At 36.5% G+C, this 18,749-nt stretch overlaps 1 protein-coding gene and 1 pseudogene across 7 annotated transcripts in view; both read right to left on the bottom strand.

The window, feature by feature from the left end:
- MYO9A (myosin IXA) overlaps positions 1–18,749 on the bottom strand; it is a 274,015-nt gene that overhangs the window by 135,936 nt on the left and 119,330 nt on the right. For all 7 annotated transcript variants that reach the window (XM_037047139.1, XM_037047138.1, XM_037047140.1 and 4 more), the window contains one exon: positions 12,533–12,728. In XM_037047139.1, the coding sequence (XP_036903034.1) occupies positions 12,533–12,728 (196 nt within the window). The remainder of the gene's footprint in view (positions 1–12,532; positions 12,729–18,749) is intronic.
- On the bottom strand, positions 1,280–4,741 carry LOC118987659 (golgin subfamily A member 5-like; annotated as a pseudogene).

Below are 18,749 nucleotides of genomic sequence, written 5' to 3'. Positions count from 1 at the left end.
ATTTATGTACATTTGCCTTTAAAATACAAAAGTGAATAGTTAACAGAGAGAGGCAAATTAACGAACTTAAGTTCCAGTGGTGCATATTTACTGTATAATTAAGAGTTAAATACTATCAATGAATAGTTCTCAAGGAAGAATCTTTTAAGAAGTTAAACAGAGGCAGAGAATTTAAAGAGGTCTGCAAAACATAGTTTAGTCTAACTATAATTCCTTAAACTGTATTTCTATATCTAGAAAACACACAATCAGCTAAGGAGATGGAATTTTATGACACCATAATATTAGATAATAATATATATAAATACCAACTTTTTAAAATGATTTTGAAAGAACTTTCACACCCAATAATAAAAAACTGTAAGCCATTAAGGCACAATCTCATTTACCCAATTTGGAGAGGCCATAGTTGCAAATGTTCAATGTTTCTACAAGACATAACTATTACCAACATAACTCCAGTAAAAATACTGTTCTCGCCCTGGCTGGTGCAGCTCAGTGGATTAAGCGAGGGCCTGCGAACCAAAAGATCATGGTTCGATTCCCAGTCAGGGCACATGCCTGGGCTGCAGGCCAGTTCCCAGCAGGGGACACATGAGAGGCAACCATACATTGATATTTCTCTCCCTCTCTCCTTCCCTTCTCCTCTAAAGATAAATAAATAAAATATTTTTTACAAATATTGTTCTCATTATCATCAGTAACCGCCTCCCCCCGCCGCCCTTGGTAGGCTGCTTGCATTAAGAATGCCTAGAATCAGACTAGTCTGCAGTTGGTTAGTTAGGAGAGAGGGGAAATACCAGGTGAGGGGACAAGCTGAGAACAAAAATACTTGGTGAGTTCTTCTCATACTCCATCCAAACTGTAGTTTTAAAAACTTATCACCAGACTTTCAGGCCCTTCAAAAGTTGTTCAGGATATTAAATATACTATCATCTAGTTTTAAGAAATCACTCAACATTACCACAGCCACTGTACTCTATTTTCTGTTTTATCCAATAAATTGTGGCAATGCTATTTGGATATGCGTAAATTTCTTATCAGTGACTGTTTTGGTCTCACTATCATGCCTTGTTTAACCTCCATTCTGTTCTCTCATTCTGCTTTCTATGCCTGCTTCTAACTCCTTAACTATTTTACATCTTATTTTACAGACTATAATAACTACCTCCAAACCTTAAACTGATATTCCTTTTATTTGCTGTGTAAATAAATTTTATTTACACAGCAAATAAAAGTGTATTTTTATTTTGTAAGTGTACCAACTCCTCATCTAATTGGTTTGGTTTTCTTAGATAGTTTGTAAGTACATTTTTGGTAGGGGTTATTTTCTAAAGAAATCTCAGAAACTCATAAAAGAGGATTATTCAGTGTTTGCTTATGCTAGTTCCTGGTCTAGTTTTGATCATTTTTCTTTTCTTTTTTACTGATGAAATAATCTTCTGTACCCTCTTCAGCAATGTTAGGCCACTGACCCTTTTGCTGACCCCAAGTCTGGAAAAAGACAACCAATCACTGAAACATTTGACATGTGGTTGGTCATGCATTTCTAGTGTCTAAGTCAACAGAGCAATCATGACCCAGAGGTGAAGCAAAGCCATATATATAATTACAAAAATTTGTGCTATAGAGCATCTTGAGAGAAAAATTCTCAGACAGACACTAAATTGGCCAATTCAACTAGAACTTTGCAAACTTTTCCAAACATTCTTGCCAGATTAGTTTCTGTGTCATTAAAAGAAACAGGAACATTTCGCAGATGTGTGCCTTTGCCATTGTCAACTCCAGACGTATTAACAGAAGACCCATTACTACCATTTCCAGTGGCAGATTTCATCTGCCGCTCAACGTGCTCCAGCTGGAAAACTAGAGTCCATTAGTGTGTTGAGACTCTCCAGCATGACGTGCTTCTGGATGAGAGTCCCAGTCAGCGGACGGAGTCAACTAACTTTGACGGCTATTGCTTAAGACAGTGATTTCCCAACATTTTTCATCTCATGACACACCATAAACTAATTACTAAAATTCTGTGGCACACCAAAATATGTATATTTTGCCAATCTGGAAAAAAAGGTATAATTGTTATTCATTCACACCAGATGATTATTTTTTACTGTTGTTCATTGTTGTTGTTGTTTTTTGACAATCTAAGGGTAAAGAGGTCAGTGCCCCTGACTAATTAGTCAAGTAGTGCATGTTTTAAAAATTCTTATGAGACACCAGTTGAAAACCACTGACTTAAGGTTTTATTGGTAAACCGATGCCTGATTTTTAAAATTTCTTCTTCTCTATCTTTAGTTCTGTTTTGCAATGTGTTGTTTGTTTGATACAGATCTTCTATTCTGCCTTTAGCTTCTTAGATGTTTTATGTCCAGGTATTTGGTCTTGCAGATCTTGTAAGAGTTTTCTTGTTATTCTCCTTCACTAACCTGCTGAGCCACCATATCCTGTAATTCAGATCTCAGCTGACGTATCTGACCCATCAGCTTCTGTATTTCTTCCCTTTGCACCTCTTTTTCATGCAGTTCTTTTAGCTCCAAACTACTTAGCAATATTTTTATCTAGGCCTTCAAAACCAGATCCTTCTTTTAAGCTGTTAATTTCTTCAGATTGGAGTGTTCTAGTAGCTTTACACTCCAAGTCAATTAATTGCTGTTTAAAGGACTCCAAGCTGAACTTACACATTTTGACTTGCTGCTGTAGCTCATAAACTTTCTTCTCATCTGAGAATTTTCTGCCAAAGTAACTGCTTCTGCCAAATTCTGATCTTACACCTCCATTTTATTCAGGCACGCAGCACACTGATTCTACATTTGTTTATAGCTCTCCTGGCTCTCTCTGAGTGGCATCCACTTCATGCAGTCTCTTACAATTTTTTCAGTCTATTAGGCTTCTAATGTGTCTGTGTGAGAATTCAGTAGCTGGTCAGCTTCTTAAGAGTCTCACTTTCAGGACAGCTAGCTGGGAATCCATTGCACCCACCACATCAGTCAGGCCATCTATTTGGGCTTAAAGTACCTCAATTATCCACTCTTTGAATGGTCAACATTCCACTTCTCAACTCATGCTCCCAGTGTAATTCTTCTTGAGTTTCCCTGGCTCTCTGACATGAGGTCATTTCTCGTTAAAGACTGAACTTCATTCCTCAGCAGCTAATTCACCAGTTGGAGAGTTCATATAATTTGCCATCATCAGCACAACAATGGGAAATTTTAACGGTGGGGATTTCTAACCTACCTCAACATTCTTTTGACATTGTTTCTGTAAATGCTGATTCTGACTAACATGTGATGTGTACATAAACAGCATGCTAGGAACTAATTTCAAATGATACCAACTCCAACCTTCAGGCATCCAAGCTCTGTAAAGTCTGCGGACCTTCGTCTGTGATGACATGAAGCCAGGATGTCTAAACCAGGATGACACACACCAGGCCATCACTTACCTTACCAGAATGGACGGTGCTTGTCTGCACTTAGAGAACTTTTCAACTCCCTCCCTTGATCTCTTTGTTCTGCTTCCCCTCTTCCTCCTTATAAAAACCTCTGCCTGCATTGAGATGTTAAGATGGGCTTTGAGACAGGAGTCCCCCATCTTCCAGACGGCTGGCATCTGAATAAACCACTTTCCTTTACATCAGTACCTGTCTCTTGAGTATTTCTTGAGTATATCTTGAAGTGGCACACAGCCGGACCTGCATTCAGGTATATCCACTGGGTATTGAGTTATGTTTAGTGTAGGAAGCATTTGATGACACAGTTTTCTTTAAAGAACTCTCTTGGACTTCATGACCAGGATCTGAAATCAGAGACTTCATGGCTTTTCTTTGGTGGTTTTAATGGTGTTTTTGCTGGTGTTCATAACACTGACACTTGTTGACCAAGAACATGAAGGACAGGTGTCCTGCCCCCCATCCCATTTTTTCCACCCTCTGGTAGGCTCCTTCTGTGAACTATTAAGAAAATCAAACAGCGGATTATCACCAGGTTCTTTTTTCTTTTTAAAATATTTTATTGTTTACACTATTACAGTTGTCCCAATTTTCCCCCTTTGCTGCCCTGTTTCTTTTTTAAAATTCCCAACCAAACTGGGACGAAAGCCTAGGAACAGCTGTGTTGCAACACGATGGTAGGCTTCCACTGATGTGCCAGCCCTGCTTTCATGTTTGTGGTGCCAGCTAAGATGGTAGACTTTTTATTTCTAATGTTATCAGCTGCTCAGGAAATGTAATTAGCTTTAAATCCAGTCTAGTAAAGTCAAATCTATATTTTGCTGGTGAAGTTCAGGAGAGTCTGTATTTTTGCTACACATGATGCTGCTGGTGGTCTCTTCTCTACTAAAAGCTGTTGCAACCCCTTAATGTACTTGGTTTAAAATATCATTTCCCTTTCCAGCAAGATCAGCAAACCAAGACGAGATGGCAACAGAAAAATCCTATATGCAAACCACATGACTCTGGAGAAGCTATACCACAGAACTGACACCCCTGGGCTGCCTCCCCCAGCAGTTGGCTGGGAGAAGACCCAGCCTGAGAAACTTCCTCTCATACCTGCCATGGCCTTGTCCGGGGCCTACTACTCTTCTGGAAGATGTAGAAGGGCAGTGGCTGCCGTTCCACAGAGTGGCTGCTGAGTTGCCTCAATGCAGCTCCCGAGCTGCCTTGGGAGCCAAGAGCAGTCACCTGGAGGCCCAATAATTTCTTAATTTGAGAATATTCACCAAACATACAGCATATATTCATACCCTATATGCATGCATGATGAAAATGTGAGCCACTGATTTTTTTAAAGGTAGCTTAAAAAAACTTATCTAAGGCATAATACATATTGCTAATGTTCTTTCTCTACACAAAAGCATCAGGAATAATTTTTCAATTATCTTTTCAGCGACTTAAACCTTTTGAAGCTCCTAACCACATAAAAGAGGTTTAATCCAAGGTCCACTATATCATTCAAGCCTGAAACTTTGTCTTCAGTCCTGTAATAGGTTCTATAATGCCATCTTCCAGGGCTTGGGCCATTTCTTAAAGTTACATTTCAGTGTATGTGCTGCTGATGTGAGCACTTAAAGGTATATCTCACACACAATAAAATCCAACAATCTCAAATATTCTGTATGATGAACTTAAATAAATATTTGTACCCACGTAATCCTCAATCAAGATATAAAATGTTTTGCCCTGGCTGGTGTAGCTCAGTGGATTGAGCGCGGGCCTTCAAAACACACGATCACGGTTCAATTCCCAGTCAGGGCACATGCCTGGGTTGCAGGCCAGTTCCCAGCAGGGGATTCACGAGAGGCAACCATACATCGATATTACTCTACTTCCCTTTCCCTCTAAAGATAAATAAATAAAATCTTTAAAAAAGATATAAAATGTTTTTATCATTTCATCAAGTTACTTTATGCCCTTCCAGTACCACCCATGCTCCCTCTCCCAGAGGCAATCAAATTATGATTTATATTGGGTTGGGCAAAAAGTCTGATTAGTTTTTTCCATAAAATAAAAGACACATTTTTCCTTTTCAACAACAACTTTATTGATTTGGACATTTTTAGTATGTCGGCTATCTCCCACGTGGCATAACATTGATTGTTCTCAATTGATGTTTTGATTTGATTGCTATCAACTTCAACTGGTCTACAGGACCATGGAGCAGCATTCAGCAAGAAACTTCACAAACCACTTTGGACACATTCAGTCAGTCACAGCACCTTCTCCATACATTGCACAAATCTTTTTTTTTTTGCATTTCAGTTGCATTTTTACCTTTCTTGAAATAATAAAGTTTAATTTGCCAAAAACGTTGTGTATATTCTTCCTGCTTCAATATTAAAATTCACTGATTTTGTAAGTTTTTCTAAATGCACTCTGATATGACAGATGTCACAATACAATCTAACAAAATTATTTCAAATGAAGTTAATGAAAACTAAGCACTATAAGAACCAGCTTACGAAAAAACCCAAATGAACCAGTTAATGGGCATGTGGGTTGTTGCCACCTTCTGACTATTAGGAATAATGTTGCTAAGAACATCATGTATAATGTAAGTTTTTGCTTGAACACCTGTTTTCAATTCTTTTGGATATGTACCTAAGAGTGAAATTGCTGGGTAAATTGTAACTACCAGGCTGTTTTACAACATGGCTTTATCATTCTACATTTTAACTGGGAGCACATGAAGTTTCTAAATTTACATCCTTACCAACATTTGTTATTACCCATCTTTTTACCCTAGTAGATGCAAAGTGGTATCTCACTCTGGTTTCGATATGCATTTCCCTGATGACAAATTAGGTCAAGCATCTTTTCATGTTTTATCAACTATTTGTATATCTTCTTTGGAGAAATGTCTTTTTGGATCCTTTTTAATTGGGTTATTAGTTTTCTATTATTGAACTGTAAGAATTATGTACATATTCTAGATACTAGGTTCTTTTTCTTTTTTCATTTGTTTTTGACTTTGCTTTTTTATTTTTTTTTTATTTTGGGGGCTTTTTCCTTTTGTATTTTCTTGGGTACTAGTTCTTTATCATATGCATGATTTACAAATATTTTCCATCATTTGTGGGTTGCCTTCTCACTCTCTTAAGAGTGTCCTTTAAGGCACAAAAGTTTTTAGGATTCAAAGAAGTCTAGCCCTGACCAGTGTGGCTCATTCTGTACACCAAGAGGTTGGGGACTCAACTTCCAGTCAAGGTACATACCTAGGATATAGGTTCAATGCCTGGTCAAGGCAGGTATGGGAAGCAACCAATCCAAGGTTTTCTTTCTCTCTCTCTCTCCCTTCATCTCTCTCTGAGGTCAATAAACATATCTTTAAATTTTTTAAAAAACTCTGTGAAATCTAATCTATCCATTTTTCTTTAGTTCATTATGCTTTTATATCAAAGAATCACTGACTAACCCAAATTGGGAAGTGTGAGTCTTCCCATTCTGTTCTTCCTTCCTATCAATTTTAGGATTAGCTTATCAATTTCTGCATAAAGATAGCTGAGATTATGGTAGAGATTAAGTACTGCCATCTTACTTATATAAAACCTTCATAAACACATAATATCTAATAAACTGCATAAACACAGAATATCTTTCCACTTATTGAGGTATTCTGTAAGTTTTTCAATAAGGTTTTATAGTTTTCAGTGAACAATTCTTGCAATTGTTTTGTTAAATTTATTAACAAGAACTTTATACTTGTTGCTGCTCTTGTAACTGGAACACCAACTTAATTTCATTTTCAGGTTGTTGACTGCAAGTGTGTAGAAACACAACTTATTTTCCATATTGGTCTTATGTCCTGCAACCTTTATGTCATTTTTAGCTCTAATAAATGTTTTTGTGGATTCCTTAGGATATTCTATACACAATATGTCATATGCAAACAAAATGGTTTCCTCCTTTCTGATCTGATGTCCTTTATTTCTTTTTCCTGCCTAATGACTCTTACCAGAACCTCCAGGACAATGCTGAATAAAAGCAGTGAAACCCAGCATCCTTGTCTTGATTCTGGTCTTAGGAGAAAAGCATTCAGCCATTCACCATAAAGTATGATGTATGCTTGGATTTAACAGAGACCCCTTACTAAGCCGAGGAAGCCTCCTTCTACTTCTTATTTGTCAAGTGTTGTTAATAATGAAAAACATGAAAAGTTGTTGGCATTTATTAAGTGCTTTCTTCATGTCTACTGAAAAGGTAGCATAATTTTTGTCTTTTATTCCATTAAGGTGGTATTTTACATCAATTTGATTAGACTTGATTTTTTAAAGCTTTTATGAATTTATTTTTAGAGCGGGAAAGGGAGGAAGAAAGAGAGAGAGAGAGAAGAATCAATGTGTGGCTGCCTCTTGCATGCCCCCTACTGGGGACCTGGCCTGCAACCCAGGCATGTGTCCTGACTGAGAATCAAACCAGCAACTCTTTGGTTCTCAGGCTGGCACTCGATCCACTGAGCCATACTAGCCAGGGCCAATTTGATTTTTTATAAGTTAAACCAACATTGCTTTCCTATGTAAATTCCCCTAGATTATAGTGCTTATAATGTATAAAATTTTTTATATATTGGGGGATTCAGATTGCTAAAATTTTGTTGAGGATTTTTTGTGAGAATATTGGTTTGTGATTTTCACTTCTGTGATATCTTGTTTGGTATCCAGGCAATAAAGGCCCCACCGAATGAGAATAAAACTATTCCTTCATATTCCATTTTGGGAAAAGCTAATAAAAGACTGGTGTAAATTCTTTTTTAAGTATTAGATAAAATTCATCAATAAATTCATTGTTACTTGGCTTTGCTTTATGAGAAGCTTTCAATATTCTCTACCTCTGGGCAGTTTAATTATGATGTATGTATCTACATTTGGATGTCTTCGAATTCACCCTCCTTGTAGTTTTTTGAGTTTCTTTGATGTATAAATTAATTTTCTCATCAAATTTGAGAACTTTTGCCCTGGCTGGTGTGACTCAATGAATTGAGCACTGGCCTGTAAAAGGGTTGTCAGTTCTATGAAATCTTTTTTTTTTAAGATTTTATTTATTTATCTTTAGAGGGGAAGGGAAGGAGAGAGGGAGAGAAACATCAATGTATGGTTGCCTCTCGTGGGTCCCTGCTAGGAACTGGCCTGCAACCCATGCATATGCCCTGACTGGGAATCAAACCGCGATCCTCTGGTTCGCAGGCCCATGCTCAATCCGCTGATCTACACCAGCCAGGGCAAATAAATGAAATCTTTTAAAAAAATTTGAGGACTTTTTGCTATTATTTCTGGAAATAAATATTATTTCTGCCCCTTTCTCTCCTTTCCTTCTGGGCTCCCAGATGTTGGTATGCTTTACTGGTATCCCACAGGTCTAGGAGCTCTGTTCATTTTTCTGAATATTTTCTTTCTGTTCCTTAGACCTGATAATTGCAACTGATCAGTCTTCAAGTTCAGCAATTCTGAATTCTGTCTATTCAGATATTCTGTTGAACTCTCATATAGTAAAATTTTTATGCCAGTTAGTGTATTTTTTCTCCCACTCAGTATACACATACATATACACTTGATAGTCTCTATTTGATGAGACATTACTCTCAAACTTTCCTTTAGTTCTTCAGATATTGTTGCCTTAGGTCTTTGAACATATTTAAAATAGCCTTATGGCTTCTCTAGTAAGTTCAATGTCTGGCTGTCCTTAAGGATAGCTTCTTGTAGTTGTTGCTATTTGTTTAGGATTTACCTGAACTAATTCTGTAAAGTTTATATTCTTTGTTACATGTGACCATGGAAATCTCTGCTCAATTAGCATAGTTGTCAGCTAATAATTGCAGACAGATATCTTTACATACCTGAAACCAATTAATCTCCAGTCTTTGTGTGGGGTCACTGCGTATGATGTGTTTGGCACACATTCAATGTTCAGCTAGGCTATTTACAACTCTGCCTTGTCCTTCACTACTCACCTGCACAGTGTCTGAAGGTTACCCAGAGGTGAGAAATCAGGATATTTCAGGATAAATCAGGAAATCAGGTCTTTTCTGAGCTTGCACATAGCCCAGGCCATGTACATTGCCCTATGTATGCCCATGCCTATTTAAGATTCCCATAAATATGTGGGAACTTTTCAAAGCCACAATGGAGACTTCATTCTCTAGCTTTTCCTTTTAAGCATTTTAGTTACTTTTTACCCCAACTATTATCGACTACATCAGGCAGATGTAATGTTCAACAATTGCTTCTGATTGTTTCTAGACAACACCCCTAGGTAAAATGGCGTATTAACACTGGACAAGCACTGAGTCAGGTTGAAGACAGTCTTGCAAGCAGGGTCTTCCAGGGAAGACCCAATAGATTGAATAATGAAAATTCTCTGGAAATGGGGCTTGGAAGGAGCTCCAACACTCTTCTACTCTCCCTCATGGTTACCACAGTGCTGCTTTTTCTTGTGCTTCAGGGTGTTAGTTTCAAGGCTACTATGGAGCCATGGAAAAAATAGTGCAAATTAAAATGCTACAAAGTGCATCATCTTTACCAATATCCAGCTCTTTTTGTTTGTATAAACAGTTTTGAAATTACTGCAAGCCTTTGATGAATTTCCTGAATTCTGACACTTTTTGCAAGTGTTCTTGTTGCCTTTATGGACAAGAGAATTTTCAGAGGTCCTTACTTCATCATTCACTGAGTTCAAAATAAAACCTCTGCTCTCTAACCACCACACTACAGTGCCTGATGCAAGAGTGATTTATAAATAAAGGTCAGGGGGTTTTGCTTTGTTTTGTTTTGTTTTGTTTTAAATTCATTTAACTGCCTTCAGTATTCAGTAGAATTGTGGACAGAGTCCTGCATAGAAATCCTAGCTCACTGGTAATATCCAAATCACTTTTAGTATACAGTCATTTGTGGAAATACAGGGTCACTGAAACTCTTCCATTACTTGCAGAAACAAATGGGAGCACATTGGAGCCACACAGTCCAATGAGTGGGGTGTGGAAAAAGAATGGGAACCATTAAACATTCCCACACGTTAAATGGGAACCATTAAAACTCTATCTGGGATGGAGTGGTGGGGGAGAAATGAAGACAGCTGCATTTGAACAACAATTTTAAAAGTTTTTTAAAAACTATCTGCAGATACTATATGAATGACTTTAGCTTCTCTCCGTGTAGATGAAGAAACTGAATGACATTTTGAACCATTTGTCTTCCCACAGCTTAATTCCCCATCTCTGTCTAGTCTTTTTAAAGTGACTAAAATCCTCTTCGGCTACATGTTTATGTTAACTCCAAAAGAACAAAATAAAGCATTACTGTACTCACTTCTACATTCTGTATAATTCAGGGCCAAATTATGATCTCCCCTGTATGCTCTATTCCAGACTTCTTACTCAGGGGGATTAAGTCAGAGGCAAGGTAGATGATACCAATGGAATATCTGTTCTCCAATAGCTTGCTGCTGACCAGACAAATCATTACCATTTCTCATTCTACCATGCAACAGAGCCAACATGCAGGCTTCACTCCAACTGCCGACATATAACACCACTAAGAACGCTCTGTGGTTTTCTGATCACCATAATACAAATTCCAGAACTCTAACAAATTTATTCTTTAAAAAATAAATTGACTTAATTTTTATTTAAGGGGCTTAAAATGGCACTGTGTCCTTTAATTCCAAAGTCTGTAAAAAAGTGACAGTTAAAAGTAGATTTTAAGTTGATATTCTCATTTGTGCTCAGCAGGCTTCATGAAAAAAAAATGTCAGGGAATTTCTTAACAAAATCCAGGACCTTTTTTGACCATTGTAAGGACATTTGTTGACAATAAGTTAAGAGTCCACTGAAATTTTTGTAAAGATAGTCACAAAAGAAGTGATATCACACTTTGCAGTCTACATCTTCTATCTTCATTAGAAGTATGATCTTTACCTCTTATTCTCATTCAAGATCTGAACTTAATTTTCTTCTGCCTTCCATATATTCTGCTTCTTTATAAATAATCTCTAATTGCTATTTTACTTTAATATGTTTGCACACTATTTACAAACATTATGAAAATTCTGAATCTACTGCTTAATCCATTTTCAGTTATTCAATTAGTTTTTATTTTACAGTGCTATAATTTCTACCTTTATTGTATCTTTTTATCCCCAAACCATCAGAAAATAATAATAATTCTAAATAAGTATGTATCTAGTAACTGAGCTTCAAAAGACATGAAGCAAAAACTGATGGAACTAATATATTTTAATACTCCTTTCTCAGTAATTGAAAGAACAAAAAGATTTTAAAACTTATAAGGATAGAGATGACATTAACAAAACTACCAATCAATTTAACCTTATTGATATTTACAGAAAGCTATAACCAACAACTACAGAATACATATTCATTTCAAATTTACATGAAATATTTATCAATGTTCACTGTAAACTAGGTCATAAAATAAGTCTCCACAATTTCAGAAGATTTAAATCTTATAGGATATGTTCTCTGACTACAGCAGAAACAAATTAGAAACTAGTAACCAATTAGAAAGTAGTAACAATGTGATACCAAGAAAAAAATTAAAATTAAAATGGCACAATGAAAATTAAAAATAACCAATGGATCAAAGAAGAAATCACAAGATATATTTTGAATGTTTCAATTGAATTAAAATTAAAATTGTATATTAAGTTGTGTGAAATGTAACTAAGGCAATAAAAGGGAAATGTATACCTTTAAATGCCTATATATTAGAAACAAAGAAAGGTTTCAAATCATCTCCCTAAAACACCAATGTCTTACCAAGTACCTACTAAATACCAGGAGCTTTATACTCATTATTCCTCTCAGTATTTATTAATAAAAAGTACATACACACACACACATGCACACATACACCACATATCTATTCCATTCAATCACATAAAGTTCAGTAGAACATTACATCTGAAACATGATTCTAGGGTATGCTATGAAACAGAACAGAGTAAAATTATTATGTCTCCACTCCTTAGAGAGTAAAAAAAATTAAAGATGAAGCATGGTAGACTACTAATACTACTGCTTACCAGTTTTGTTCTGAATGTGTCTTTTCCCAGCTTCCCTGAAAGCAACCACAGCTCTGAAAAAAGCTCGAAGAACCGCCCATCGGAAAACAGCTACAGGATCAATTCCAATCATCCCAGAGATAAATGCATTCTTGCTACTTCTCAGAAGAGCTACAATGTCAGGGCGCATATGATCTGTATTTTTTTCCCGAAAATCCTAGATGAAAAAAGTATCAGTGTCATTCACGAAAAAAATTATTAAACCAAGGAAATAATGGGTGGCATGTTTGAACAGTGGTTGAACAAGGACTATCTAAGTGATTTCTGTTCTAGGTACTTAACTGGACAAAATATCTTCTATACAGTCCCACCCAAGCCTAAAACTATTTGATTCTATACATCATTTGAATTAGAAATAATACTCCTCAATATTATTGCAACTTGTTAAAAACTAGTCAGAGAGAGCCTCTCTGAAGGGGTAGCATACAAAATAACAAGAAAGTTGAATAACTAAAAGGAACCAGGCATAAGAAGGTCAGGAACAGCATTCCAAGCAAACGGAACATCTTTGCTAGGTGGTGATGAATTGATCAAGTTAAGAGAAAAGCATTAAGAGCAAGGACTGGAACATTCTGGGAAAGGGTAAGTGTAGTGGAAGATTAGACAAATAAAAAGGCTAAGTAGACTATATAAACCTGAGTTAAGAGCCTGGATTTTATTCAAGTGTAAAGGAAAGTCACTGGAAGGATAATGACATGAGCTAAACGGTGTTTTCTTAACACCACTGGTTGTTGTGAAGGGAACAGAGAAAGGGAGACCAGCTACTGCAATATTCCAAATAAGAGCTGACAGTGACTGGGACTACGCTGGCAGTAAGTATAGAAAGGGAGAATAGTGACCATGTGTATGTTATGGAGGTAAGGCAAAGGACTAGTTGGTGGATTAGGGTATGGTGAGAGAATTAGGTTAACATCTATATTTGGGGTTTGAATAACTAGGTGAGTGGAGGTGCAATATACTAATATGAAGAAGACTAGAGAAAAGAGAAGGTTTGGACATAGGAAGTGAGGATTAAGAGATCAGTTCTGGTTTGAGATGGTGAGGATATCATAATAACAAGTAACATTTATGAACATGTTACTATGTGTGTTGGTACTCTTCTATGCATTTTATATGAATTATCTCCTTTAAGCTCATTTCATTCTTCTAACAATTCCTTGAAGTAGATATTATTCCTATGCCATAAATGAGGAAACTGAGTCACAGAGAGGTAGGTTATCTCGGCCCCTATCATACAGTAACTGGAAGAAAAGAGTTTCAAACACAACCACTGGTAACTACTATAGACATCAAGTAGGTAGATTGATATATGTGCCTGGAGTCCTACAGAGATTCTAGAAAATACATATGAATATCATCTGCATTTTATTAGCTGACTAAGATTACTAAGGAACCAGAAATATGCAGGAAAAACCCCTGCCAAAGCATGGATTGAGGTTGGAGGGGACTGAACACAGGAAAATAGATTAAAATACTCCACAGAAAGATAGGGAGGGCAAAAAGCTTACCAGAAGAAGGTACCAGAATGATATGAAAAGTCTAGGTATTTTGCTATAACCACACCCAGATGGAAGAACCGAAACTTGGTGAGTAAATCACTTCCAGTTCATGCAGCTCTAATAGCTGCAAAATAGCTCTAACTCAGACTTACACTATGAGAAGCATGCCTAGAATAATGTCATCCACCCTCACATCCAGAAGTCAGTTGGACTCATCCAATTAGCTTCAGGGCTTTCCTTTCCTAATTCCTCTTTCTTTGCTTGGAGAATAGGGAAAAAGGGGAAACAAGCCAAATGTCTAGGTTCTTGGTTTGTCCCTAAATAACCTTTGAATAAAAGTACGAGGTGAAAGTGGGGGCAAAAACAGGTTTACAGTTGCTCATGGAGAAAATAATAACAAAACAAGAATAAACTCTGTTTTGCAAAGTCACAACTGTAAAAACTACTTTTGCCCCACCCAGCATAAATGATAAAAGTCAGTGAAACTAGGTTAAGAATTTTCTAATCCAGATCACCATCACTGCCACTACCATTATTGTCATAAGCTAATACTTACCAACAGCAGACAAGATGCCAGGCACTACTATAAGCACTATACATAACCTATTCAATTCTATCAACTACTCAATAAAGGAGAATCAATTAAAAGCCATACTTCATTGATAAGTAAACACAGAAACTTGCCAAAAGCCAAACACAGCAGGGACCACTGCAAGAACTAAAACATCAATCTGCCCTACCCCAAGACCCTCCCATCCTGTAACTATACTGAACAATCTAAAATTCTAGAATTCTTTTCTATGGTGACTGTCAAGGACATGTTGACAGAGATCTTCATTTTCCAAACATAACGGTCTTGTCTCTTTGTCTACATAGTTCTAGATTTCTAACTACATTTCATATACTAGTCACATCATTTTTCCTGAAACTCTTTTCTCTTGGTTTCTATAACAACACGTTTTGTGATTTACTACTTACATCTTGTACTACCCCTCTCAGTCTCCACTGCTGATCCTGTATTAGAATCTCTTAGAGTCTGATCCTATGTTGTCTTACATTTTTCACTCAATTAGTTTACATCAGGTGACCTCACTGATCTCGACCATAATGGCAGTGTAAGTACTAACTATATACTAAGACCCAGCTCAGACCTTTCTTACTAAATCTGAGATCCATTTACACATTTTAAAGGTATTGCAAACTTGAAAGAACACATCCACCAGTGAGATGAGGTGGGCCTGGAATTTCCTTTGACAGAAAGTTTAAAACTACTGATTCAAATTATTTTAACAGACATGAGATATTCAGATTTTCCTATATTTTCTGGTATCATTTATACTAATGTGTATTTTTCACAGAATTTTCCATTTTCTCTATGTTGTCAAATTTATTAGCAAAATATGTTCATACCCTGTTAATATCTATAGGGTATGTATAGTAAAGTTTCCTTTTTCATTTCTGATTATCTATAATTTGTGAACCCCTTTCTTTCTTTTTTTTAATATTTTATTTATTTATCTTTAGAGGGGAAGGGAAGGGGAGAGGGAGAGAAATATCAATGTATGGTTGCCTCTGGTGTGTCCCCTGCCGGGAACTGCCCTGCAACCCAGGCATGTGCCCTGACTGGGAATCGAACCGCAACACTCTGGTTCGCAGGCCCGTGCTCAATCCACTGAGCTACACCAGCCAGGGCTGCACCCCTTTCTTTCAATTATTAGTTACCTTCTATTCCCTTATATCATTTTCTGTTATCTTCTCAAGGAACTGATGTTTACCTTTATCTATTTCTCTACTGCATGTCTTCACCCTAATGCACTGAGCTCTGTTCTTCCCTTTATTATTTTCTTCTAAATTTGGGGGGATTTAATTTGTTGATGTTTTTTAAAATAATTTTTTACTTTTCAATTACAGTTAACATACAGTTAGGTTCAGGTGTACAAAACAGTGGTTAAACATCAATATAATTTACAAATAATCATACCAGTAAGTCTAGTACCCATATGATACCACATATAGTTATTACAATATTATTAACTATATTCTCAATACTGTACTTTATAACTTCTGTATGCTTTTATAACTAATGATTTCTATATCTCAATACCTTCCTATTTTTCACCCATATAGCCCAATGCCTCTCCCTTTTGGAAACCATCAAAATATTCTCTGTATCTATGAGTTTGTTTGATTTGTTCATTAATTTTGTTTTTTAGATTCTACACAAAAGTGAAACCACATGAAATTTGTCTTTCTCTAGCTGACCCATTTCAATTAGAATTATACCCTCTAGGTCCATTCTTTACTGCACATGGCAAGATTTCATCCTTTTTATGATGAGTCATAGATTCCATTATACATATGAGGTCTGTCTGGAAAAAGTCCAGCCATTATTAACATAATGAGAATGGTTTGCACAACATCAATGTAACCTGGCAGCCAAGGACAGTGCACTGAAATGCACATGCATGAACAATGATGACTTCACTTTACTGATCAATGGGGGCAATAGATGCCATTGAGTGAGCATGTGTACAATGTGGATGTCACATTAAAAATGACTGAGTGAGTAAAGCGATGAATGGATCTGAATTGAATTTTATGTTAACAAATCAATAAATGTAATACATCACATAAACAATACAAGACAAAAAAAACACATGATCATATCAAGAAATGCTGAAAAAGTGTTTGATAAGTACAGCACCCATTTATGATAAAAACACTCAGCAAAGTGAGAACAGACAGAGCATACCTCAACATAATAAAGGCAAAATACAAGAAACCTACAGCCAACATCATACTCAATGGGCAAAACCTAAAAGCTTTCCTACTAAGAACAGGCACAAGACAAGGGTATCCACTTCCACCACTTCTATTCAACATAGTATTAGAAGTTCTAGCCACAGAGATGACAAGAAAAAGAAATAAAAGGCATCCAAAAGGAAGTAAAGCTGCCACTGTTCGCAGATGACATGACAGTGTACACAGAAAAGCCAAAAGACTCCAACAAAAATCTATTCGACCTAATAAATGAATTTGGCAAGACAGCAGGATATAACATCAACATTCAGAAATCGAAGGCATTTTTGTATACCAACAATGAAATATCAGAAACATAAATTAGGAATGTAAATCCCATTTACAATAGCAACAAGAAAAATAAAATACTTAGGAATAAACTTAGCCAAGGACATAAAAGAGCTGTACTGAGAAAACTACACAACACTGAAAAAAGAAATTAAGGAAGACACAAACAAATGGAAGCATGTACCATGCTCATGGATTGGAAGAATTAACATCATCAAAATGTCCATACTACCCAAAGCAATCTATAAGTTCAATGCAATCCCTATCAAAATACCGATGACATATTTCACAGATATAGAGTAAACATTTCAAAAATTTATATGGAACCATAAACGACCCCTAATAGCCTCAGCAATTTTGAGGAAGAACAACAAAGTAGGAGGGATCACAATGCCTGATATCAAACAGTATTACAAGGCCACTGTAATCAAAACAGCCTGGTACTGGCATAAGAACAGACACATAGAACAATGGAAGAGAACAGAGAGCCAAGAAATAAACCCATGTCAATATGGTCAGTTATTATTTGACAAAGGGGCAGGAACATTAAATGGAGTAAAAATAGCCTCTTCAATAATGGCACTAGGAAATCTGGGCAAGTATATGCAAAAAGATTAAGCTAGACCACCAAATTACACCATATACAAAAATAAACTCTAAATGAATAAAAAACTTAAATAAAACTTGTGACGCAATGAAAGTCCTAGAGAAAAATGTAGGCAGGAAAATTTCAGATATTCCACACAGCAATATTTTCACTACGAAATCCCCTAGGGCAAGGGATATAAAGGAAAGAGTAAACAAATGGGACTACATCAAACTAGTAAACTTCTGCATGACTAAAGAAAACATCAACAAAACGGAAAGGGAACCAACCGTATGGGAAAATATATTTGCCAATGATACTTCAGACACTTCTCCAAAGAGGACAGAGCCCGGAGTCACATGAAAAAACACTCAACACCACTAGACATTAGAGAGATGCAAATTAAAACCACAATGAGATACCACTTCAACCTGGTCAGAATAGCCATCACTAATAAATCAACAAACACAAAATTCTGATGAGGTTGTGAAAAAAAGGGAACTGTAGTACACTGTTGGTAGGAATGCAGACTGCTCCAGCCACTGTAGAAAACAGTATGGAATTTCCTCAAAAAACTACAGTTGGAACTGCCTTTCAATTCAATGATCCCACTGCTGGGATTATATATTAAGAATCCTGAATCACCAATTCAAAAGAACCCATGCACCCCTATGTTCACAGCAGCATTATTTATAATAGCCAAGTGCTGGAAAAAGCCTAACTGCCCATCGATAAATGAGTGGATCAAAAAACTGTGGGACATTTACATAATGGAATACTATGCATCAGAAAAAAGGAGCCCCTAGCCTTTGCAATAGCATGGATGAAAGTGAAGAGTATTATGCTAAGTGAAATAAGCCAGGTGGTGAAAGACATGACCTCACCTATAAGTGGAACCTAAACAACAAAAGAAACAAGTGAGCAAAACAGAACCAGAGACTTGGAAATAAAGAACAAACTAACAGTCACCAGAAGCGAGTGCGGAGGGGGATAATGGGAAAAAGAA

The sequence above is a fragment of the Sturnira hondurensis genome, unplaced genomic scaffold, assembly GCF_014824575.4.
Source record: "Sturnira hondurensis isolate 20B ecotype Veracruz unplaced genomic scaffold, ASM1482457v3 Scaffold0005329, whole genome shotgun sequence".
Taxonomy (NCBI): Eukaryota; Metazoa; Chordata; class Mammalia; order Chiroptera; family Phyllostomidae; genus Sturnira; species Sturnira hondurensis.
The sequence above is the reverse complement of the archived record's forward strand: the minus strand, read 5'-3'. Positions and strand labels throughout refer to the sequence as shown.